The sequence below is a fragment of the Ornithorhynchus anatinus genome, chromosome 8, assembly GCF_004115215.2.
Source record: "Ornithorhynchus anatinus isolate Pmale09 chromosome 8, mOrnAna1.pri.v4, whole genome shotgun sequence".
Lineage (NCBI taxonomy): Eukaryota > Metazoa > Chordata > Mammalia > Monotremata > Ornithorhynchidae > Ornithorhynchus > Ornithorhynchus anatinus.
This window is the reverse complement of record NC_041735.1, coordinates 39,232,087-39,258,352: the sequence shown is the minus strand read 5'-3', so window position 1 is coordinate 39,258,352 and position 26,266 is coordinate 39,232,087. Positions and strand designations below refer to the sequence as shown.

At 41.8% G+C, this 26,266-nt stretch overlaps 2 protein-coding genes across 8 annotated transcripts in view; one reads left to right on the top strand and one right to left on the bottom strand.

Moving 5' to 3' along the window:
• CPNE4 (copine 4) overlaps nucleotides 1-26,266 on the bottom strand; it is a 426,330-nt gene that overhangs the window by 378,978 nt on the left and 21,086 nt on the right. Inside the window, exon 1 of one of the 2 annotated variants that reach the window (XM_039912979.1) lies at nucleotides 12,303-12,457. The exons of the other annotated variant lie outside the window; for it this stretch is intronic. The gene's annotated coding sequence lies outside the window, so the exon portion shown is untranslated. Of the gene's footprint in view, nucleotides 1-12,302; nucleotides 12,458-26,266 lie in introns of those variants that run through there. 2 annotated transcript variants of the gene reach the window in all.
• The window catches only part of ACP3 (acid phosphatase 3), a 46,720-nt gene continuing 35,937 nt past the window's right edge, over nucleotides 15,484-26,266 (top strand). For 5 of the 6 annotated variants that reach the window (XM_039912981.1, XM_029070554.2, XM_039912980.1 and 2 more), the window contains exons 1-2: nucleotides 15,484-15,888; nucleotides 16,019-16,206. In XM_039912981.1, coding sequence (XP_039768915.1) covers nucleotides 16,096-16,206 — 111 coding nt within the window. In that variant the 5' untranslated portion in view covers nucleotides 15,484-15,888; nucleotides 16,019-16,095. The remainder of the gene's footprint in view (nucleotides 15,889-16,018; nucleotides 16,207-26,266) is intronic. The other variant, XM_007666160.3, reaches the window with a different exon arrangement.

The following is a 26,266-nucleotide window of genomic DNA, read 5'->3' as shown; positions in this document are numbered from 1 at the left end:
TCTAGAAATGCGCTTGCAGTCTAGAAGCAGTGTAATACACTATAATTAGTGGCGCAATAAAGCAATAAAAACAATAATGTCCAGATCGAAGTAGAAAACAGAATCAAGAGCCTGGAAGGTAGCAACAGCATGTTTATATTTAACAGTGTATAAGACAATGGAATCAAAAAAGGGCCTTCTAAAGGTAATTAAAATTTCAGTTGAAAATTTCAGTTGAATGTACTTGCTTTATGAAAAGTAATAATATAACTGGGTACCAAGTAAATAAGTATAGGCCTGGCATAGCCAGATTTTTTTGTTCAACGGTACTTTGAAGTCAAATCTAACAGGTTGAGTCCTTGAGTCCTGATCTGTATTGTAGGACCTCAGTCTCACATGTGATGTCTCGTCTCTATGGCTCAGTTGCTTTGAAAGTACAAAGATATCAGTAAATCACACATGGGTTTCATTACTATTATTATTATGGTACTTGTTAAGTGTTTCCTCTGTGCCAAGCACTGTACTAAGCACTGGGGTAGATACAAGTTAGTTAGGTTTCATGTGAAGGAACAGATTAGATGAAAATAATTTAGATAAGTTTTAGCTTTCTTCTGCCAACTCCCCTGTTTCATGAGGAGAGATTTTAGAAGACATTTTCCCAGTTATCACATGAACACTGTCACCTATCTTAATGTCCTATTTAGCTTAGAAGTCCACAAGAATCGGGTCAAGTCCAGAAAAATGGAAGAAAATAATAATAATAATAATGTTGGTATTTCTTAAGCACTTACTATGTGCCGAGCACTGTTCTAAGCGCTGGGGTAGACACAGGGGAATCAGATTCTCCCACGTGGGGCTCACAGTCTTAATCCCCATTTTACAGATGAGGTAATTGAGGCGCAGAGAAGTTAAGTGACTTGCCCAAAGTCACACAGCTGACAAGTGGCCGAGCCTGGATTCAAACCCATGACCTCTGACTCCAAAGCCCGTGCTCTTTCCACTGAGCCACACTGCTTCTTGTTTTCAGAAAATGAAAACGTGCCTTAGAGCTTTCTCATTTAGGTGTAGGGAACTTAGGCAAACGAAGGTGGAAAGACAGTGTGGCTCAGTGGAAAGAGTCCGGGCTTGGGAGTCAGAGGTCATGAGTTCGAATTCCGACTCTGCCACTTGTCAGCTGGGTGACTGTGGGCAAGTCACTTCATTTCTCTGTGCCTCAGTCACCTCATCTGTAAAATGGGGATTAACCATTAGCCTCAAGTGCGTCAACCTGATTACCCTGTATCTACCCCAGCGCTTAGAACAGTGCTCTTCACATAGTAAGTGCTTAACAAATACCAACATTATTATTTATTAAGACCATAAATTATGAATGTTTTGTATAAACATGAGTTATCGGAACATGGGATTTAGATGTAGCCATCTGGAGATTCCCAGATTACCACATATGGTAACTCTCAGCCATGTGAATGTGTCACATGGCTGGATTCAGCAAAGTTTTCAATGGTGAAATACAGATATTGAAACAAAATCTCTCACTCAAAGTCCTTTTTCTACAAGAATTTCTAAATCCTTAATGGACCTAAACCCTTCAGAACATTCCAGATAAGTGGGGTTTCTCTTTTTCTGGGATGGTTCTCTTTACCCTTCAATTTGAATAAAATTTGCAGTCAATAAAATAATTTCAAAATAAAGTATGTAAACTCTTGCAATCTACTATCTATACCTGACTAAAATACATAGGGGTTTTTTTTTTGGAAAAATGCCTTGCTCTAGATCTATTTTCTAGAGAAGCTTGTCACTGATCTTTTTTTTTTCATGGGTGTCACCAAACCCCTCCCCACTTTATTCTTAGATAAGGAATGTGTCTGTTTATTGTTATATTGTACTCTCCCAAGCGCTTGGTACAGTCATCTGCAGACAGTAAGCACTCAAAAATACGATTTAATATTAATAAATTACAGATATGTACATAAGTGCAGTGGGGCTGGGAGGGGAGATGAATAAAAGGAGGAAGTCAGGGCAACACAGAAGAGAGTGAGAGAAGAGAAAAGGCCTCCTGGAGGAGATATGCCTTCAGTAAGGTTTTTAAGAAGGGGAGAGTAATGGTCAGATATGAGAAGGGAGAGGGTTCCAGGCCAGAGGCGGGACGTGGGCGAGACGTCAGCAGTGAGACTGACGAGATCGAGGTACAGTGAAAAGATTAGCATTAGAGGAGTAAGTGACATTACCAAAGTCATTCCCAAACAGGCAAGTGGCAAAGCTTGGACTAGAACCCGGGTCCCCTGACTCCCGTATCCATGCTCATTCAACTCCACTGCACAATACTTGCTGGGTTAGGGTCAGTCTAGTAAGGATATTTTGTTCACACCCTGCTTTAGGTCATCAACAAAGCAATATATGTTACAGAAACTAAATTTAAGCAATCCCCTCACTCACGGTATTTCTCCAGCTTGGGACTTCTTACTTCCCACAAAGGGCTTACAGTGTATTGCATTTAGTGGGTGCTCAGTAAATATTATCACTACTACTACTATCTGGCTATCACCCTGTAACCATCCCCTTCTCAGTACACCCTGAGGCCATCGCTTTACTCGGCTGTCTGAAGCTGGCACTGGTCGAGTGATCGGGCTTGCTCTCTGAGGAGTCTAAATTTCCAGAATTTTATTCAGCAGCGTGCTCCATTTTATTTTGAAAATACTCAGCCACAGTGTGAACACCCATAGAAAATGAACGGCCACTTTGTCATCCAGAGACAAAGGTCAAGTTACTTCTTGAAAATGATTTTCATTTTCTACCAAAGTATCTTAAGGGCAATAAAATATTTGTGCAATAAAATTCTTACACAGAGGATAATAATAGTGGTACTGTTAAGTGCTTACTATATGCCAAGCACTGTACTAAGCTTTAGGATCGATACAAGAAAATCAGGATGGGGCTCGCAATTTTAATCCCCATTTTCCAGGTAAGGTAACTGAGGCACTGAGAAGTGAAGTGACTTTCCCAAAGTCAAACAGCAGACAAGTGGTGGAGTCAGGATTAGAGTCCAGGTCCTTCTGACTCCCAGGCCTGTGCCGCTAGGCCATACTTGGATAGGATAGATATCCAATTCCTCGCAGGAGGTACAAAATAACAGTGTCACTTCTGAGCCCCAACTTAGAAACCCGGACATAACCCTGTGGACCTGTTTGGAAGACAAAAGCCTATTTCAGGCTTTTTCATCCCTCTTATGATTGACCCCAACCCCCTCAGTGCCACCCTAGCTGACCTCTGGGCATTCTTCAGAGTCCAGACAGGATAAGTGCTGACCCTCTGCTCCCTCCCTCTACCCCCCTTCACCTCCCCTCAGCTAAGCCCCCTTTCCCTTCCCCTCCCCACAGCACTCTGCTCATTTGTATATAGTTTTATTATTCTATTTATTTTGTTAATGAGGTGTACATCCCCTTGATTCTATTTATCGTGATTATGTTGTCTCGTTTTTGTCCGTCTGTCTCCCCCGATTAGACTGTAAGTCCTTTGGGCAGGGATTGTCTCTATCTGGTGCCAAATTGTACATTCCAAGTGCTTAGTACAGTGCTCTGCGCATAGTAAGCGCTCAATAAATACCATTGAATGAATAAGGATGAGATGGACAACTTCTCCAAACATCAGCTGTCAATCAGGCTTACTCTTGGGTCACTCAGAAGGCGCACTTCACAAAGCAGCACCTGAGACTCGCTTGTTTCCTTTGTCACCATATACGAAGCAAGCCATGCTGAAGAGCAGCAAAATATTATATCTACCTACTCCTTTTTAGTTGACTTGAAAACAAAGGTAGGGAGCACCCAACCACTCAACACCAGTAGTACATCCTTTAGTTTCTTTTTATTTTTTTTTCCAAACTGTTGCGTAGCTTGCCTGTTAGAGATATGCTGTTTATCCTCTGTAGTCCCAAGGTGGTTCCAAATGGACCCACGCCAATACCTTTGGGATTTGCTCAGGGAAGACTCAAGTGCATTTGTTTTGTAACAAGCCCATTTTATTGCTTGACAGTTACATAATGGAAATTCAAAAAGGAATTGTTCAATTTGTAAATAGGGTATAAAGGAAGCAGAGAGTTTTCGGAATAAGACCAGAGTGGTTTGCTGAAATGATTGCTGCAATAGGGATGAAAGAACCCGGACTGGTTCCCTGGCTCTACGACTTCCTTCTGGTATGAACTGGGACCTCGGTGCTTCACTTCTCCATCAATCAGCCAATCCATCAATCCATCTATCAAATGGATTGAATAATTCCTGGAGGCAGATTGTGTGGTAAAGTGCTTAGATATTCTCTGTTGAAAGGTTGACTACCAAGGGGATCATGCCTTTATAACTTCCCGCACGGACATTTGATACTATCAGTGTTTATTATTAGTAATGAGTTGGGTAATATATTTCATTAGCTGCCAGGACACTCTGAGCATCCCCCTAACCCAAATGAGGTAAGTTGAATCATCATCACCTCAGTCTTGTGCTTGTAGCTCACATACAAAGGAATATTTTTCTTCTAATAATAAAAATAATAACAATAATAATAATAATGGCACTCAGGTACTTACTATGTACCAAGCACTGTACTAGGTGTTGGGATAGTTACAAAATAATCAGGTCAGACACAGTCCCTGTCCACATGGGTTTATAATCTAAATAGGAAGGAGATGAGGTAATAAGTATTCTGTGGCAAAGAATTTTCCTCTGGAGGTTGTTGAACGATCCCAAGGCCAGATATAATCAGGTCACTTTGTTATTACATTCATTCATTAATTCAATCGAATTTATTAAGTGCTTAATGTGTGCAGAGCACTGTATTAAGCACTTGGGAAAGTACAATACAACACTAAACAGTGACATTCCCTGCTGGCAGTCTACAGGGGCGGAGGGAGACAGACAGCAATATAAATAAAGTTACAGCTAAATATACAAGTGATGTGAGCCTGGGAGGGGGTGAAGAGCAAAGAGAGCAATTCAGGGTGTAGCAGAAGGGAGTGGGAGATAAGGAAAAGTGGGGCTTAGTGCCTTGACCGTGCCTTCAATAAAGGCTTTGAAGTGGGGGAGAGTAATTGTTTGTTGGATTTGAGGAAGGGAGGAAGTTCCAGGCCAGATGCAGGATGTGGGCCAGGCGATAGAGGCGAGATGGGGGGCCCAGCGAGAAGGTTAGTGCTAGAGGAGCGAAGTATGTGGACTGGGTTGTAGGAGGAGAGAAGCGAGGTGAGGTGGGTGGGGGCAAGGTAATGGACTACTTTAAAGCCAATAGTGAGGAGTTTTTGTTTGATATGGAGGTGGATGGGCAACCAGTGTAGTTTTTTGAGGAGGGTAGTGACGTGTCCTGAACGTTTTTGTAGAAAGATGATCCTGGCAGCGGAGTATAGTACGGACTGGAGTGGGGAGAGACAGGTGGTCGGAGGTCAGCAAGGAGACCGATGCAGTAATCTAGGAGGGCTAGGATGAGCGACTGTATTAACATGGTAGTAGTATGGATAGAAAGGAAAGGGCAGATTTCAGCAATGCTGTGAAGGTGGGACTGACAGGATTTGGTGACGGATTGAATACGTGGGTTGAACAAGAGAGCGGATTCAAGGATGACGCCAAGGTCGGTGGTGCCGTCTACAGTGACGGGAAAGTCAGGGAGAGGACAGGGTTTGGGTGGGGAGATAAGGAATTCTGTTTTGGACATGCAAATCTGTCACCTGTACATGACTGTTGAAATAATTCATCCTCTCCCAAGTGCAACAGTCTGTTTGGTTGCGGTCGGGTCCTTGCTGGTACGAAGGCTCTTTCTGCAAGAAGGTCTCAAGAGACACCTCAGCTGCAACGTCATTAACTGAGGCTCAGAACTCTGGCAATTGGCTTCCTGGGGAGCTATCATTCTTTGGACACCCAGTCAGCTAAATTATAATAATTAGAATTGTGGTATTTGTTAAGCGCTTACTATGTGACAGGCAAGGTACTAAATGCTGGGGGGGGGGTAATAAAGCAAATTGACACAGTCCCTGTCCCACTTCAGGCTCACACTTAATCTCCATTTCCAAATGAGGGAACTGAGGCAAGAAGGACTTGAAGGACTGCCCAAGGTCACACAGCAGACTGGTGGTGGAACCGGGGTTAGAACCCATAACCTAATAGTATTTATTTATTGAGCGCTTACTATGTGCAGAGCACTGTACTAAGCGCTTGGGATGAACAAGTCGGCAACAGATAGAGACAGTCCCTGCCGTTTGACGGGCTTACAGTCTAATCGGGGGAGACGGACAGACGAGAACAATGGCAATAGAGTCGAGGGGAAGAACATCTCGTAAAAACAATGGCAACTAAAAAGAATCAAGGCGATGTACAATTCATTAACAAAATAAATAGGGTAATGGAAATATATACAGTTGAGCGGACGAGTACAGTGCTGAGGGGATGGGAAGGGAGAGGTGGAGGAGCATAGGGAAAGGGGGAAAAGAGGGTTTAGCCGCGGAGAGGTAAAGGGGGGGTGGCAGAGGGAGTAGAGGGAGAAGAGGAGCTCAGTCTGGGAAGGCCTCTTGGAGGAGGTGAGACTTCCAGGCCCATGCTCTATCCATTAGGCCACGCTAGGTCTCAGCCTCCTACCAACAACCAGAAGATTGCCAGGAGAGGTGCATCAGAAAACTGGAAAAGATTTCCAGTAAGAGGAACCTGAATACCAACTCCCACTACCAACGTTGAAGCTACCTCAACAACTAATCAGCTGTTGTTTATACTGATTTATCTTCTTTTGAAAAAAAAAAAAGGTCAACTATATTGTCACCAAGAACCCAGAAAGTGGCCCAAGAATTGGACAGCTCAAGGGTAGTGGAAGGCCCAGTGCCAAATCCACCAAGAAGCATGGTAGCCTAGTGGAAAGAACACTGACCTAGGAGTCAGAGAACCCAGGTTGTCATCCCAGTTCTGCCACGTACCCGCTGGGTGACCTTGGGCATGTTATTTAACTCCTCTGTGCTTCAGTCCCCTCATCTACAAAATAGAGATTCAATACCTGTTTTCTCTCCTACGTAGATGCTGAGCCCCATGAGGTACCTGATTAGCATGTATCTACCCCAGCGCTTAGAAGAGTGCTTCACACATATTATGTGCTTAACAAATACCTCAATTATTATAGTTATTATTATTATTCTTAGAACTGGGAGTCAAAAGACGTGGGTGCTAAACCCAGCTTCACCACTTACCTACTGGGTAAGATAGGGCGAGACACTTAATTTTCCTGAGCCTCAGTTTCCTCATCTGTAAAAGGGGGATTTGGGTAAAGAATGTAGTAAAATTTGGATAACTTGATGAAAAGAGTTAATCACCAATGCCACAAAGTGAGAATTCCCCTGAAAAGTGGAAGGTCACACATGGCTTGCACTTTCTCTGAATGTTCTAAATCATCTAGGAAGCGTGCATGGCCAGAATGGCACGCTCTATCCCAATTCAGATACACAAGACTTTCCTAAGCACTGTTGTGGAAGTACTTATAATAAAGTTATTGAAATTCAGTACCCATATGATTAATATATCTGAAAATCCCTATACAATCATTTAATTTTTCACATTTAAAGGAAATGTTCTTGAATTTCTTATTCCTTGACTAGTATACTCACATATGTTACAACTGTGGTCGCCCTTCACAGATGACGCTGGGCACTGTGGAACTCCTCTGAATTCCAGAAATATCTGTGTTTCACATTATCAAAAAATGAATAGGACTCTGTGGACACCATAGAGGGCTGTGACCAAACCAGGAACAGAGGCAGCAACAATTAAAATTGTTAACACTGGCAGATAAAAAGATCCGACAGATTCAAGAGGGATTTGTATAGATTTATGGACGAGTAGTCCAAAACAGTTGTAACTAGATGTAAAATTTAGACTGTAGAAGAAAAACAATAGGATTGAGGTCAAACTATCACACAAGTCTTCCAAACATTCTACTGTCACTGGAAGGGACAGAATACTGAGCTGAATAAACTATTGGTCAGACCCAGGAACCGCATTTCTTATGCATCTAAGTTCTTTTTGCAAAATATCTTAAAATCAAGTTTTAATTCAGGATGCAAAGGTCAATCTGTTCTATTTATTGGAAAGATTCTTCCGGAATTGAAGAATCAATCATATCTTATTTCTACTATGTGGTAAGAATCCGTACCTGTTTCTATAAACTTGGTGGGGACCCAAATATTCCTATGATATTGTCTACTGTAGAGATAGTGACAGGGAATCTTGGAATAACAATGCCACCTAAGGGTTCTCTATTTCTGTCTCCCCAAACTACTCAGTAATGATTTTTCATGTGATTTAATTTTATTCACCTTAACAAGAGATACTTGTATCTTGTTTGGGAATGATCTAATCAAAAGCTATAAACACGAAGAGAAAGCAAAAGAGCAAGGAATAGAAATAAGTTCTTCCCTCCGAATCCTTATGCCAAATAGTCTGAACACTGATCTACTGTGTAGAAACTGCCATTCTCTTCCTATCTTCTTGCCCAAATTCTCCCATTATCTTATGCACCAACCTTTAATAAACAGAAAAGCTCCCAAGCCCTCTCTTTCCACAAGTTCACTCCTCAACAAGAGTCCAAATATATGCATTTTCCTTCTCTGTAGTAATAAAGTTCAAAGGTGAGCATTTTACTACTTAGGAGGATCCTAACAAGGTGAACCGAAATAGGAATTCATTCATTCAGTAGTATTTATTGAGTGCTTACTATGTGCAGAGCACTGTACTAAGCACTTGGAATGTACAATTCGGCAACAGATAGAGACAATCCCTGCCCATTGATGGGCTTACAGTCTAATCGGGGGAGACAGACAAAAACAATAACAATGAATAGAATCAAGGGGATGTACATCTCATTAACAAAATAAAATAAAATAAATAGGGTAATAAAAATATATACAAATGAGCGGACGAGTACAGTGCTGAGGGGAGGGGATGGGAGGGGGTGAGGAGCAGAGGGAAAAGGGGAAAAGGGGTATTAGCTGAGGGGAGGTGAAGTGGGGACAGAGAGGGAGTAGAGGGAAAAGGGGAAACAGTCTGGGAAGGCCTCTTAGAGGAGGTGAGCTTTCAGTAGGTCTCTGAAGAGGGGAAGAGAGTTAGGAATCACTGATGTGAAATTAGGTTTTCTCTCTGGGAATTTATTCATGATGCCTTTGGTCCCTGAATTCAGGGCCACTCCAGGTGCATGGAGGAGAAGTGATGATACAAGATGCATGATGGGCAGGGAAACTTCCTGCTAATTCTGTTGAACTGTACTCTCCCAAGTGCTCTGCACATAGTAAGCACTCAATAAATACCATTGATTGACTGACTGCTGATTATTAGAGGACATTCCATTAGAGCACCCCATCGAAGATCAAAGAGCTGGCAGTGGCAAGAATTGGCTCTTTTGGAGCAGCACGTGAAATCCAATTGAAGAAAGGAGCATAGTTGCTGAATTTCCTCCATTTTCACCCTCTCTCTTCTTACATACCCCTAGATGACCAGTAAGTAGGCATGTGATGCCTTTGTAGAGTGCTAACATTCGATCAGCACTGAAGACTTGCAAAAACAGGGGAAGGACTTCTTATCTTGACCTATTAAATAGCAATCCCTCATCCTAAATTCTCTTCTCAGTACTGTATTTTCCTTTGTACTGTACTTCAACACTAATTGATAACGAGGACTGCTTAGGTTTGAAAAAACCACTAACTGTAATGAAAATAGGCACATAACGACTCATATGCTCAGATCCCTGAAATAAATCTGGACCAGTGGAGCAAAAATTAGATCGAGAAACAATTTACATTATTCTGCTATTCATTTATATTTTCTGTTTGCTTTGTTTTCAGGAGATACTGCAGAGTTTGTATCCTGCTGGCAGGTCCCTGTATTCTTCCACCTTGTAGAGATGGGGAATAGCAAGAGGAAGGTTGAGGATGGCTAGGAGGGAGAGGGAAGTGGAGCAAAGGAGGGAAATCAATTAAGGAATATTTATTGAGTGCTTACGATGTGCAAAGCGCCATACTACGCAGCTGGGGGAATAAAATACAACAGAGTTGGAACATATACAATCCCTGTGCCAGAGGAGCTAACAGCGCTAAACGAAGATATCCTTTCCACGGATGCTCAGGAGCCAGAGCTCTATAACATGGGACCAGGCTGCACAGCTGCCAAGCACCCTGTTCCCAAAGCTAGAGCCATCCACTGCTGCTGCCATCTCGATAACAGCGGCCAAGACTCTGACTTGAGTCAGGAGCTGGGAGTGCTGCGGCTCAGCAGACAGCAGCTGCGGTGGAAGTGGAATCAACCGTTCGATTTATTGAGCGGTGACTGGGTGCAGAAGACGGTAGGGAGCACTTTGGAGAGTTGGTAGATACGCTCTCTCTCCATAAGGAGCTTACAATCTGTTGGCAGAAATGGCACAGCAGTATTGGATATCTTCTCTCTTCCTCCTCTCCCCTTCTCTATTTATTTGCTTATTTCTGTTTTTAATATTTGTATCTATGCCTTCAGTCTTTTGCCTATGACGTGTGGGGCAATTTATGTCTACTTGTCCTCCCTACTAAACTAAGTTCTCCTAATACATATTTGTAAGAACCTAGAACGGTATTCCCTCCACAGAAAGTGCTCAATCAATGGTGTTGATGATGATAACGATGATATTTACCACTTTCCCCTACCCTAGGTTTTGTTTCTGGCCTGGGCCTTTTTAAGTGCTAAGTATACTGCTTTGCACACAGTAAGTGCTGAGTAAATACGAGTGAAGGAATCAATAAGGTCCCACTAGGTTCCAGAGTAGGAGAGAGGCTTTTTTTCCTCTCCTGTCAGCTAAGGGCTTTTTATCTCCTCATTGTCAGGCCCCATCATTCATTCATTCATATTTATTGAGCGCTAACTGTGTGCAGAGCACTTTACTAAGAGCTTGGGGGAAAAAAATCTCAAAGCTCCACTGTAATTCGACCCCACAGTCAAAATGACACCCCTGCAAAGAAGGCCAATGAAAATGTGGTGGGGGAAAAATAATTTCTGAAATGAACTGGGAAGCTGCTTTCTAATTACTTACTCATGTTGCCATTGTTTTTATGAGATGTCCTTCCCCTTGACTCTATTTATTGCTATTGTTCTTGTCTGCCTGTCTCCCCCGATTAGACTGTAAGCCCGTCAAAGGGCAGGGACTGTCTCTATCTGTTGCCGATTTGTCCATTCCAAGCGCTTAGTACAGTGCTCTGCACATAGTAAGCGCTCAATAAATACTATTGAATAAATGAATGAATATTTGCTTACTGGGTTCTGCACATGTCCCCAGAGGCTGAGGCAATGGATGTATTTGTTCCATCAGAAAAATAAACATATTTTGAGAAATAACTTGTTTTAGACATTATCTCTATTTAGCTGCAAAAACTGCACAGGAACATTCAGTTCAAGGGTGTTGCCAGATCCTGAGAAAAGAGGTCTTAAGTGTCCTTTAGCATAAAAGGACATTCCTGTCACTACAGAAAGATCACATTGAAGTGATGTAATAGTTAAAAACTGATATACAACACAGTTGACCTGGTTAATAAAAGGAAAAGTTCCAATCCAGATTACTCAATTTTTAAAATTAGTTTGGAAATTGAAGAAATGGTTACAAGTCTACCTTCCAAAATGCACTTTTTATTCTGTTCCCTTGGATAAATGGAAATATTTCATTCTAACCATTTATATTGTAATAGAAAGTAAATGTGCTGCAGTGGGTGGTCTTCAATACATAGAGTGAATTTTGTAAAGTGTCTCTTTTGGGACCCTTCAAGGAATGGTGGGATTTTCATCATTTTCTTGCAAATTACTGTGTTGGAAGTTAAAGAAAGTCTAAATTTCCAGGGCCATCTAGTAGTATTAACCCTGCTATCATACCCTTCATCCTTGCATCCCCACAAGCCATTACAGCTTGGCTCAATCTATTTTCTGAAACTGCTGAAACTGGAAAAGGGGAGAGTAAAAAAAGACTATTTTGGACCCTTTGGAGGCAACTGGGCACAATGGGAGAAAAGCCCTCTCATCTGATTAGAGGGTAGGCAGACGCCTAGAGACATGTAGCCCCAAACTCCATCCCCATCTTGTGTCTTGAGTTGGGGTGGGAAGCATCTTGCTGGCCTGGACCATCCCAATTCTCCACTGTGGAAGAGGACCCCTTCCCCACTCACACCTACCCCTCATCACATTTGGAATTCTGGGAAGATTGTGGCAGTTTGGACCCAGGGGGTCCTGCCTGAAACAGTGAGGAGAATGAGAAAACAAAGAGGAGAATGAGAAAACAAGGACTATCCCCTCCAAACAATAACTCACCATTATTTTCAGTGTTTTGTCTTTTAACTGTTCAACAATTTAGCTTATTTTTTTCTCTGTATGCTTATCCTCCATCCTTTAGACTTTGAAACTCCTGAGAGCCAAGAATCGTGACTGGATCAGGGTCTTCCCAGTACTTAGTATAGTTCTCCAACAAATCCTGTGGCAAAATGAATATTATTGATTAAGGTGGAGGCTCTTCTTGATATAACCTTTGCTAACAGAGAGGTTAATTTAGAACTTAAAAGTGGCAGGCAACATTGATGAAAATGATCATTAACCAAGAAAACATAAAAATATATTCCTGTCTGTAATTGATACTGAAATGCTTTACTAAGGAAGATGGTGGAACATACTGAAGAAGGAATACCTCCTGGATAGTTTGGCTTTCATTTTGCCTTGGACAGTGAAGTACATGAGTTCTGAGCTCCTTCCTTGTCCCACAGTCTGTTTCTTAAAAACTCACAGACACACACACACACACACAAACCATGGGTCCTCTTGCTCAACACAGCATTATTACAAAGTGCTTTTTGACTCCCTTTGAAATACTAATATTCCCCATTATCACATTTTCACTCAAGAACTCAAGTAATTTTTAAAATTATCATGCTTTCGTGTAAATTTGCATAAGTACATAGGAGTCATGCAAGTTATATAAGGGGTGAAGTTCAAACACTAAAGGATGATTGAACCCAAGGAATACTTGATTTCCCAAATTGTGCCTTCAACCACTGAAATTAGACCACAGTCTACGAGAGCACCTAAAGACTAACTGGTCTTCTCATAGGCTACTCCTTGGTCAACCCTATAACACCCCGCAGATAGCAAACACTTGACAAATGGAGAAAAAAGTAGTGGCATGAAGTGTGACTGCTAAAGAGCACCATCTCATCAGCATCCCTGAAGATAGATAATAATGATGAAGACAGAGCTCTTTAGGGCACTTATAAATAAGATAAAATGAACTTATATATTAAATTAATGAGATTTTTACAATGAACTAGAGTACTAAATCTCAGATAGGGTAAATTAAGTACTATTAAAAGCTGGATTTACTTTCATACCAGAACATCAACTAATAAGTAACTACTCCCCAGCGCTAAAATCTTTTCAACAGTGGCTAACAGGTTCATACGATTTAAGAGCAAGATGACTCATGGGGAAAAAATCCGGCATGTAGTGTGTCAGTGAAGAAGAAAGTGTGTTTGGTAGTTATGGTAGATGACACTGCATCACCAGAGGCCTCTTTTGAAAATGCATCAAAATGCCCCATCCTATTTTTACTACCATAACCCCAAACAAGCTGGTTACTTTCACTCATTTTGAAGTCTCCTCAGCGAGTCTGCAAATTTAGAGACCATGACAACTTAAAATCCAGAAACCACTGAAAGCTGGGTAAGTAGGGGTGCAAGCAAAATTTCAAATCATGCTTCAGATACTAAAAAAGGTGCCAGATGAGCCATCTCCCAGTGGCAATAGAAGGCACACTTCTCTAGTGAGATGAAAAACAGGATTGGGATGATAACTGAAGTAGTGGGGGAAAAGGAGGCTGAACTAGCTTTGCCTCCATCTCTCTCTCCCCCAGACACTCCGTGTTTTCTTAGTTCTTTCTCCCCTCAACCCCCGGGAGTGTTTTTGGGTTTTTTTAAGGATTTTTTCCTCCCCTGGTTATATTTGGTTTTGCCCTGAAACCACAACGGACAGATTCATTCAATAGTATTTATTGAGCGCTTACTGAGTACAGAGCACTGTACTAAGCGCTTGGAATGTACAAATCGGTAACAGATAGAGACAGTCCCTGCCCTCTGACGGGCTTACAGTCTAATCGGGGGAGACAGACAAGAACAATGGCAATAAATAGAATCAAGGGGAAGAACAGCTCATTAAAACAATAGCAAATAAATAGAATCAAGGTGCTGTTCATCTCATTAACAAAATAAATAGGGTAATGAAGATATATACAGTTGAGCGGACGAGTACAGTGCTGAGGGGATGGGACGGGAGAGGGGGAGGAGTCCCTGTGCCAAACTCTAAGTCCCCTTTCATTAGACTGAAAATGAGACTCCTCTATCTGTGTTAAGAAACATGTGGGTGTGATTTGTGAAATTTTCAAACAGCTGGTGGTTTTGCCTCGGGCAGAGGTGGCATTGAAATACTGCATTCTCTTTGCCCCATTGCTACCCTGTGAAGCTGTGAGAAACCAAAACCCCATTAAATTGAGTGTGCAAACAGTTATGGGGATAGTAGATTTTTTACAACCTTATTTTCAAGAGTCTGTCTACCAAAACATGGGAGGGAGCAAATGATTGATTGATTGAAAAGTCCATGGGGGGGTGGGGAGACACACCACAGTTTCTCTCCTTATCTATTCTCTACTTAGCAGAAAAAGAATCAAAGCATCAAATAAGAAACAGTTATTAACATATCTGTAATAAGACTAGATAAGGTCACAGGGACTCAGTCAGGCAAGAGTCCAATCAGGAACCTTCCCCAAGGATGCAGTCTCAAAGAAAACTCAAACCGGGACCTAATGATTCGGATAAAACCAAGTCAATACACAAAATCAACACACGTGGTTGCAAATCCCTTTTTCAAATAGCTGAAACGAGTTTGCTTCCAGTTTGGGTGGTTGAGAAACAAGGAATCGGTGTTGAGCTGCCCTTCCCCCCATCAAACACACATCCCCGTCACATGTAGGGTGGTTAAATACAGTGCTCTGAACATAGTAAGTCCTCAATAAATACGATCAAATGAATCAATCATCCAGTTTCACAACAGATGGTACAGTTTTCTGTCCCCTGACGCTTTTAGGTCTGTTTTTTTGTTTTCCAGCTTTCAGTCTGTGCCGTGTATCTTGCTACCATGTTCAACAGATGGGACGAGGTGCCAAAGTTCATATGGAACTCAAAACTTGGGAAAAGGTGGGTGCTTCAGGGGTCCTCCTCCACCTCCAAAGAAAGGCATGCAGATCGTGCAAAATCCGCTTATTTGGGCAAAATGGTGCATGAGACAGCATCACACTAGCACTGAGCCCTAACATAGGTGTGAAATCACAAGCTACTTCTCTGATGTTTGCTAGGCCCATCGGTGGGCAACCTGTTCACATTCCACTGCATTCTGTGACCTCATAAACCGGAAAAACTCTCTGACTGTAAGCAAGCAGAGAGAATGAGGGGGCCGGGTTGCCAAGAGAACCTAAACGTTGGCCTGATTGCTCAGATGGATTTAAAACCTCAGGCTTCTTGGCACTTCGACGTCACGAAGGTCTGTAAGAGCCCTGCTAACTCCCTGCCTGATGTCCCAAGCTAGAGGGTTTTTTAGCTCATTCAAATCATACGACTCACATGGTTCCTGATAATTCCCTTTCTAAGCTTCCCCTGTGAGATCATGGCTAGGGAAACGAGGACCTGAAATACCTCGTGTGTGAGGCTCTGAGCTATCAGCATGCTGACATTTTGCGATTTCAACAACTAAAGAGACCATGTCAGCCCAGTCCAGATCTGGTTCCCTAAAGTCACAGCTGGATTCTTTGCTACAAGCCTCTGGCAAAACATAAGCCCAGAAAAGATCAAACAAATCAAAGGTGAGTGAGATCAAGCTAAAAGCAAATCATCTTAAAGAACCCATAAAAAAAATGCAACTCCACCCAAAGCCTCTTTGGGTGTTTAATATTCATGATGTCTGGTTCCGCCTCTTCATTTGTTTGATTAAAGGGCTTCCACTTCAGGGCTTTTCGACTTGGAAAGCTTCACTATCGCGTTTCAAGCAACTTCATTCAGCTGGCCCCAAGATGAGAGTCTCCCCACCGATGCCCTGGCCTGCCAGCCTGGGCTCTTTGTTTCTTTTTTCCGTCTGGTTCCACCAAGCCGCCGCAGTGAAGGAACTGAAGTTTGTCATACTAGTAAGTAGATTTTCTCATTTCTTTTTTTTCCAAGACTATGTTATCAGTGTGTTCTGGAAATCGCATAAGTTTTCATTATGCCCTAGATGGTCTGGTTTATGGTCTCGTTCCGACAAACATTTTAAGAATCAAGTTTCCCTGAATGAAGATCAAACAAGTCCTGACAGACGAACAGACCTTCTTTTTCTTCCTCTTATTTAGCCCCCCTCCTTTTTTCTTTTGCTCTGCATCAGGTAAGGGAGCCTCCTTATCTATCAATCGTGACAGCATAAGAAGACTAGCAGCAGCCGTGGAAGGAGCTCTACAAAACCTGCATTTTTTACTTCTAGGATTCAAATTAGCTTTACTTAAATCGTATTCCAAATTCGTAGGAATACTTCTTTAGACTGAGAAGTGTTTCCCTTTTTTGGTTAACAGATTACTTCAAAATGCTGATCTTGTGAAATAACCTCTAAAGTGTGAAAATGAAACTAAACCAACGATTTCAGAGAATACTTTCTAAAGGACAGAACGAGTTTACTTTGATAAGAATTAAATTCAGATGGTTGAGAAGAACCAAAGTTACTAAAAGAAGTGTTAAAGACATGCTCTTGGGAAAAGGAATACTACAGTATTTGTGCTCACCGTTTGAACTAGTCTGAATGAAAGGCTTAAAAAAGATGAAATCACCTCCTAGGTATCTGTGTTAACATGTCAGCATATTTATACAAACACGTTTAATTGACACGTGACACTTCATTCATTTTATCCATAGGTGCAGCTTTTTCTAATTTGCGCAGGATCTTCCTTTTGAGGCTCCAGTTTAAATTAAATTTAGAACCCCACTCCCCTCGTCCCCAACTTTTCTTCTAGAAACCTCTAATGCATTAGCCCACCAGACCAGTGAATCTCAACCACAGTGTGAGGCAATAATAAATGACAGAGAACTAAGTGAGAGAATTTGTAGTTTGATTCAACTGTGAGACTCCCATGATATAAAACTCTCAACAACAGTGTGTACTTTTTGGGTACGATGTCTAACAGCTTGGACATTTTATGGAAAGCCTTTAAGCTGTTAATTACAGTACATGAGGAATTTGGCATTTACACACTCTGAAAAATATTCGCTCTTTTTGCACTTATATTTAAAGAATGGCTTGGGAGTCGAGGATTCACTATACCAGCAATGACGGCAGACTTGCTATACTCCAAATGTTTACTAGAGCAGCAGAAGAGGAAGAGGGAGAAGGACAGACAGACAGGCAGACAAACTTGAGCCCCTTTCATCCAGAGATCTCAAGCTAGTAAATATTCTCTCCATTTTATAGTCTGGGAGTGCCAGGTCAGAGGCAGTCCCCTCTAGACTGTAGGCTCCTGGTGGACAGGGAATGTATCTACCAACTCTGTAATGTTGTATTCTCCCAAGCACCTGGTAAGTGCTTTGCAAACAATCCATGGAATTTGAGTGCTTAAAGCTTTAAACACTCATACCACTGATTGAAAACCCATAAATTGAACCCATCATCCAGGCCAGCCTGAAATCACTTCTGGTTTCAGCTCATTGACTCCCTAAAGCACAACACTTTTAATGATGGAATGTTTTACTTCAGCCAGGTTTAAGGAATTACTAAATCAGTTAGAGGTCTTGCAGAAAACAGGAATACAAGATGTGCCAGAACTCCAAAGAGCAAACAAGCTCTATGTCATCTCTGGGAGCCAATGTAAACAAGTCCCTGCCACTTCTAAACAGGTTCTCTTAGGAGGAAGGACAAGGGAAGGCCGTAGTCGAAGGTGATCTCAGATGACGAGCAGAGTCCCATCCCATCTCATTCCATGGAAATAGATCTGCCCAAAGGTTTATTCGATAACTTTTGCCCCCCTTAACTATTAAGGGCTGAGGTAGGTACAAGCTAAGCAGGAGGGACACAGTCCATGTCCCACATGTGATGCTCAGTCAATCCACAATTTACAGAAGTTAAGTGACTGCCCAAGGTGACGGAGCTGGTTTATAACCCAGGTCCCTCTGACTGCGAGGCCTCTGCTCTGTTCACTAGGCAACAGTGCTTCATGACTGCAGTGTGCAGAATTCCCATTTTAGTTTCTGGGATTTCCTTGAGAGTTTGGATTTAGGAATAGACAAAGCAAACACTCTAGGCCATCTAGCTCACTTTCTACCTTCTTCATTTAAGAGATGTGAAACATCTCGTATACTCCTGGTCATCCCGGAACACAGCTACAGATCTAACATGTGGCTATAAACACTTCTTCATCAACCTCTCCAAGGTTGGTGAAAATTTCATGACTGCTGAGAAGCAGCGTGGCTTAGTGGAAAGAGCCCGGACTCACTCAGTAGGTCCTGGGTTCTAATCCCATCTCTGCCACTTGTCTGCTGTGTGACCTTGGGCAAGTAGTCACTTAACTTCTCTGGGCCTCAGTTCCCTCATCCGTAAAATGGGAATTAAGACTGTGAACCCCACGTGGGACAACCTGATTACTTTGTATCTACCCCAGCACTTAGAACAGTGCTTGTCCCATAGTAAGCGCTTAACAAATACTATCATTATTATCAAAACATGTTGCAAAAATTTGTTATATCACAACTAGAACAAACGCTATTCTTTGCTGACATTTGGCAGCAAAATTAGACATAATCATGGTCTACTGATTGGCCACCCGTATCATTCATCTGTCTCCATGGAACTCACCCCAAAATTGCATACGCCAAAAAAGCTATCCAAACTGTATGTTTCTTTTCACTAGTCGTCTTGATTTTGTAGTTACATCAAACGAGTGTAAATCAAAGTGGTGGTCCTCTTTACAAAATGGAAGTACTTATCTCATGTGCTACTCGCAAAGTAGAGTGCAACTAACGAATCTACCATTTTAGCACTTCGTTTGCCCATCATGAAACAATTCTTAATTAATAGTTTTCACTGAATAAAAAGGGGCTTTTAAACATTCGAAATAAGCATGAAACTTTGGGAATTGCAAATCTCCGTTTCAGCCAAATTCAGGATTTTAAAAAAAATATCATCAAAAACAAGCCTAATCTGTTGATTTTTTTTTTTTTTGGTTGTTGTCCCTATATTTGAATTCAAGGCATTTAATGACTAAAGTCAATGTTCTGGGTTTCAGGGAACCTTAAAATCTTAGTTTAAATGAATTCCAATGATTTAACCTTAAAAAGAGGTTGACAACTCTAAGGCCTCCAAATAGTCTGTCAACTTGTAAAATACACCCAACATTACAGTGCCTTTGCATTTGATCACAGTGTGTCTCTGAATCCTGAAGAAACTTTATTCTATTACAAGGAATCACAGTTTTAAATATACACAATTCCATTGCCTAATTTTATTTTCATCCAGTCTAATTTCTTTCAAGCCCCAAGCTTCTAAACTTGCGTTAATTTTTCTTGGTTACTTTATTTAAAGTTTGCAATGGAAGACCATCTTCTTGGTCTATTTATCAAGGCAAAAAAACTCCCATAAGGTACTGTCAAGTGAGACAAGATTTGCATATATAATAGCACTTGCAAATAAATGTGGGTTGGAATTTAAATGAAGGGAGATGCTTACATGAGGAAGGAAAACCCTTTCCAGGAAGTCCTGTAGTTTTCAAGTTTCATAGAGGCAAATTAATTCCAGAGCAGAAAAACCAGATAGGCTAATTATAAATGAAACAATCTCTTTTGCTGAGCTAAGAGAAAGGCGTGGCTGGGAACATGAGAGAAGAGGAAAGAAGAAGAAAAAAAGGAAGCACCGGGCACCCTGGGATATTTGCTTAGAGTTAGCACTGATGGACTGCCCTGAGCCAGTTCAACCAAGGACTCAGACAAGGAAATCTGCCAGCACAGGAAGGATTTCTGCACCCATTAAGCACTTTCCCTCCATTGAATTCACCCCACATTCCAGGTATTACCTCATGAATCCTCAGAACTTTCAAGCTATTAACAAGAATAACTATTTCTGCTCTGTGTGCAGAAACCAAGGCACATATAGTGACTTGCCCAAGGTCGCATAGAAAATAAATTTCACAGGTAAAAATAGAACCCAGCTCTCTCTGCCTAGACCGTGCCCTATACGTTGCCCGGCCTCGGAAATCACAATGAAGCAAAAGCTTTAGATGATGGGGCATACCAGCAGGAAGCTGGGAGAGAACAGCCTGGCCTACATAGCCTTAAAAAACAAAGATTTCAGGAAGACTGTAGCATCCAACAGGGAGGATTGTGAATGGCATCAGGCACTCTGGAGAACCAATTTCCCAGAGTGCAATTGTACAGGCACGTATTCTAGAAGAGAATGCTGGTCATGCATTGGTCTTTCAGCCAGACTTCTACTGATAAAATCTCACCGTCAGTAGGTTTCATCTTTAAAACCAAAAAGATAGTGAGATCCATACATATAAATATTGATATGGATGTGTTACACACACGGACACACAAACATTTGTGTCGACCTCACAGGAAATTCCAGCAGGTGTTATGGAGGTGGGGTTATGTAATACTTTAGGAGCCTGGTATTGTACAGTGAGATCTGATGTCATAAACCTGAAATAATATGTAAAATCAGATTAGATTAGATCCTAGGTGTTAGATTTTGAAGCCCATGTGGGACAGGAACCTTGTCTAATCTGATTATCTTGCACTTACCCCAATTCTGAGCACATGGCTTTGCCCAGAGTAAGTTTATAGAGACACTACCAAGATAAGCCAGTCTTCTTCCCTCCCTCTCTCTCCACATTCCTTCTTGATGATTTTCTGGGCTTTCTCCCATATTTGACTCCTGTCTCAGCCAGCCTCCATCGGAAGGGATTTCAGACCGAAAAGACATCACTCATCAGGCATCTCACCCTTTTACCTGCTTGTCTGTCTGTCTGCCTTAGACAAAGAAAAGCACAGCAGTTTCACCTTCTATAACAGAGGGTTAATTCACAAGGAATAGGCAGTCACTTCTACAAACTCCAGGTCTATTTAAAATCTATCTATGCCTTTTAGGTCATTCGCTCCAGAGTCACTGTATTCCCTTCCCAGGTTCCTCTTTCCCCGGGCACCACTTCTTAGCCATGGAACTTTGTAGCATGAACCCAGGTGGAAGGAGGATTGGGGGGTGGTCACAATAAAATAGAGTCATAAGACACCTGGGGTCATATTCAGAGACTAGGTGAAAGTCAAATTAGCTGGTAAAAATGTGGATAAATGGCCACTCCAGTGCCATATCTGCACCTCTGACATAGATGTTAACAGGGCAGATTTTTAGCTGGGCCATCCATGTACATGTAGTTTAGTGCCTCTTCTTGGCTTTATTGCCATCCTTGAGGTTTTTTGGTTTTTTTAATTCTCTCTTTCCCTCTCGCTCATGTGACAAGCTCACTTCCGGACTGCCATGATCCAACACAGAATTCCTTTCAAGGTATCCACGTCGCAGTGAGCTTAGACCGTAAGGAACAAACTACTATGAAAAATACTTGGAAATAGATTATGAACATCAAAGTGTTCTTTTTAAAGGATTGTCCCCTCCCCGCATCTGATTTGCCTCTAGTCAGGGTCTACATGGCCTGTTAGGAAATCTGCCACTGGCTAACACCCAATCAAAAAGTGTGAGGCAATAAAAATGAAGCCAGTCCTGCCACTAAATTGATTTCAAAATAGAGAGCCTGATTTAATAGGTGGCAGCTGAACGGCCCGACGCTGTTCTTGCCCACAGAATACATCCTGCTTTGGACAGTTCAAGGAGGGAGAAGGGGAGCAGGTGATGTGTCAGCTCATTTTCTCTGAAGAAAAGTACCAGTGGGCAGAGAGATGGTCAAATACTGGGCAACAAGGAGGAAAAGAAGTAAATGACATTGGTAATATATATAAACAGGTAACAAGGCTTTGAATAAGCAGCATGGCCTAGTGGAAAGATCTTGGGCACAGAATCAGGATGATCAGGTTCAAGTCCAAGCTCTGTCAGTTGCCTACTTTGTTGCCTTAGCAGGTCACAACCCATCTGGGCCTCGGTTTCTTCATCTATAAAATGGGGGTAAAATAGGCTGTGAACCCTGAGTGGGAGAGGGACTGCGTCTGATCTCAAATGTGTGCTTTTCACAAAGCATTTATTAACTGCTTCCAAAAGTGCCAATTTATTCCCAGGCCATAACTAAACCATAACAAACTGTCTTACCAAGTTCTCCGAGTTTAATATGCACGTTCTGGTAACAGAAAACAGCATAAACATTTATGAAGGAAATCACTGGTGTTTTATAGAGATTTGAAGAAAAAATAATAGTGGTTTTTGTTAAGGGCTTACTATATGAGAAGCACTGTACTAAGCCCTGGGGAAGATACAAGATTGAAAAAAGATTGGATACAGTCCCTGTAGTATGTGGGTCTCCCAGTCTTAAATAGAAGGGAGAAAAGGTATTTAATCCCCATTTTATAGATGAGGAAAGTGAGGCAGAGAAATGGAATGACTTGCCCTAGGTCATAAATCAGGGAAGTGGCAGAGTCAGGATTAGAATCCAGGTCCCCTGACGCCCAGGTCCATATTCTTTCCCACTGGGCCATGCAGTGAGCTGAATATTTCCTGCTACTTTTGAGATGAAGCAAATTGAAACCACAACACACTTGAGATTCTCCTGATTTTATAACATCACTAGTTCCTGTTTCTGAATTCTTATACCATACTAGGCTCTGAACTGACAGTAGAATTAGATGTGGTCAGTGTGTTGGAAGATCACAATCTAAATTAGACAGACAGGCAAAACATTGGAGAAAGAATGGAAATATCCTTGTGGAAATGATGCAGTGGTCAAGTACAAACAAACTAAAGATCTTCAAAACAACTACCTCATCCTCTCAGCCTAACCCCCCAAAGCCCCAATGTCTCTGTTACCTAGAGCGGAACCCAGGAAGTCTTTGGAAAAGAAAAAGAGAGAAAGAATCACTGTCATCTGGGCACTGCTGCTGAGAGGTGAGATTTTTATACTAGGAAAAGAAGGTTCCAAGCTTCCCTTAACCTGGGGTGCTAATACTTCATTCTGGGTATGAGGCAGGGTTGAAACACATAGACACAGTAAAGACCACTTCCTCCCACCCTGCCCACACACAGACACAGGCACACAGCCAGGGCAGTGGATCCAGGCACACAGACAAATGGAAACTGGAAGGTGTATATGTAAGCACAATTAGGTGGTGGGAAGGGGGAAACACCGTCACACACTGGGCAAGGAAGAACTTCTCTGGGCAAAAAAATAAGAGGTTGGCAAGAATAAGGGGTTGGCAAGGAGCCTGTTTTCCATGCCTACTCCCTGCTGAGACTGGAGGGGGTAGGTTGGACATGAAGAGGCAATTTCTGGGTCCAGGTCAGGATTAAGAGGGGTCTTCAGTACCCATTGCTGGCTCCAAGCTAGGGCAGACTGGGCCTCAAAAGTCTCAACCGCACCTCTCAACCAAGAGTCAGCCTTCTTTCTTTCCACTCATGATTTACCCATCCCTTACACCTCACCCCTTGCTCCAGAGTCAGCCTCTTTCGAGGTAGTGATAGTGATATTTACCTAAAGGTGTGTGTTTCTCCAGCTTCCCCTCCTCATTCCTTGCTGCTTGTATCTTATAACTCCATTTCAGGCATAAGGGAGTGGGGAGCAGAGGGCAGGTCACCAGCACCATCATTAATACCTTTACTAAGCACCTACTGGGCACTTGGATTACATACACTACAGGAAGAAGATGTGGCTCCTACCCTTCGGGAGTTTTTGATCTAATATGAGACACAAAAATTTCCAAACATTCAGAAAGTTTGGAAGATAATGTACATGATAGAGACAAATGGGAGAAAACACAAATAAGCAAATAAACATATATAAATGAGTGCTAAGGTGGGTGGTGGAGTGGCCTAATCAGAAAGGTGGGGGATTAATCAGAGAATGCTTTTCAAAGGAGGTGGCCTTTTAGGAGGACTTTGAAGGAAGACGGGGTTATGGTTTGGCAGAGCAGTGGAGAGATTACATTTTATGCAGGGGAAAGATATAAGCAGTGGGTCAAGGATGGAATTTTCACAAGTGAATTACATACAGTTAGGTGGTTTGCTTTAGAGGAGCTAAGAGTGCAAATAGGAGTCCAGGAGGAGAAAGAGGGAGGCTAGATGAGGGGGAATCAGCCGATGGAGAGTTTCGAAGCCAAAGAATGGATAGAATATCTTGTTTTATGCTTGAACAGCTAACTATTGAAGGCTTGCCCAACAGCAAAAAGTCATGAGGACAAGCGATTAATTGGGCATCTGGCATAAATTGATCATCCTTTGTGGATGAACTTTTACATTAAGAATGAATGATACCAAAATAAATTTCCCTCCATAGTAAAATCAACAGACCACATAGATGAGGGAAGAAACAGATACACTCTCCTTAGAGTTTAGTAAAGAATTTAAATCTGTCCCACCTGACAAAAGTATCATCTTGTTCATACTACTGTCAGTTGAGTGAATGAAGGGTCACACCAAAAGAGTAGTCCTCTTTTGTAGTAGTAGTAGTTCCTCCCAAGGGACACTTCTCATATCTCCCCGCTTTGACCCCTTGATCATTTACACCCACCTGCCCCAAGACTGGAGCTCCATCCCCAACTGTCCCCATCTTTATTACCCATTCTCCCTCCTACTTAGACTGAGACCCCTGTGGGGACAGGGACTATGTCCAACCTGCTTGTCTTGTATCTAACCCCAAGGGTTTAATATAGTGCTTGGCACAAAATAAGCACCTAACAAAGGGTATGATTATTGAAGCCCTTCTAAAATACCACTTCCTCCAGATGAATTTTCTTCTCATTAGGTCATATCCTCCCAATTATCATCTAAGCACTTAGAATATATCCACCTGTAGCACTTATGATCATGTCAGTTTATGGACTTTACTACTTTTTATTTCTGTATCTATCTTTTCATTTTCTTAACAAGCTCTTTTTTTCCCTAAACTGTCAGTAATGCTGTGTTTATCTCCCCTGTTAGACTGTCAACTCCTTAATGGCAAGGATAGTATTGTTACTTCTATCACAGGACCCTTATAACCCTCCCCCCCATTTAAGCAGTACATACAAGCAAAGGTAAATATACTGTATTCTAAATTGGTTAAACCTCCATTAGAATATTGCATTTAGTTTTGGCCATCACCTCTAAATAGGATGCAAAAAATCTGGAGAAGATTCAGAGAAATCAATATAAAATGGATTCTCAGAAGAAGTTAAAGGAATCCGAGTTAAGTCCGGCAAAAAAAAAATGACAATAACTATTTAAAAATATATGAAAAGCTTTTATGGGGAGAATCCTGATCAGTTGTTCTGTCTGTGCACTGAGGACCAAATATAAAAGGAAACAGGCTTAAATTAAATGAAGAGATATTTTAATTAGCTGTAAGGGGAATGTCTTGACTATCAGGTTTAGAAATATTGGAATGTGCAACCAAGAGAAGTTATAGTCTCCCCAATGCAGAAGATCTCTAAGAAAATAATAGACAGCCATGTGGTATGACTGACTCCAAACAGGGTGAAGACTGAGTTGGACCAAATTACTTCTAGACTGTCAACTTGTTGTGGGCAAGGTCATGTCTACCAACTCTGTTACATATATTATACTCCCTCAAGTACTTAGTACAGTCCTGTGCACACAGTAAGCGCTCAATAAATACAATCGAATGACTGATCTCTTAAATCGCTTAAATAGGTAGTGATGTGGAAAATGGAAAAAAACAAAACATCTCTGGACCTCTAGGGATTGTGCAGCCAAATAGTAATAGCCTTCTGCTTGATAAGATGGCCTAGGGGAAAAACACTGGCCTGGGTCACAAAACCTAGGTTCTAATCATCATTCTCAATGGCATTTGCTCCAGCTCTCCCCCAGCCTAGGTGGCCTTGGACAAGTCATTTAACTTTTCCATGCCTCAGTTGTTCTTCATCCTACTTAGACTGTGAGCCCAATGAGGGACAAGTCCAACCTAATTATCTTGTATCTAACCTAGTGCTTGGGTTATAATAAATACCACCCTAAAAAAATTGAGTTTTAAAAATTAGCCCAAATCTACCGGCCCTAACTTTCATGAACTGAATATGAGGAAG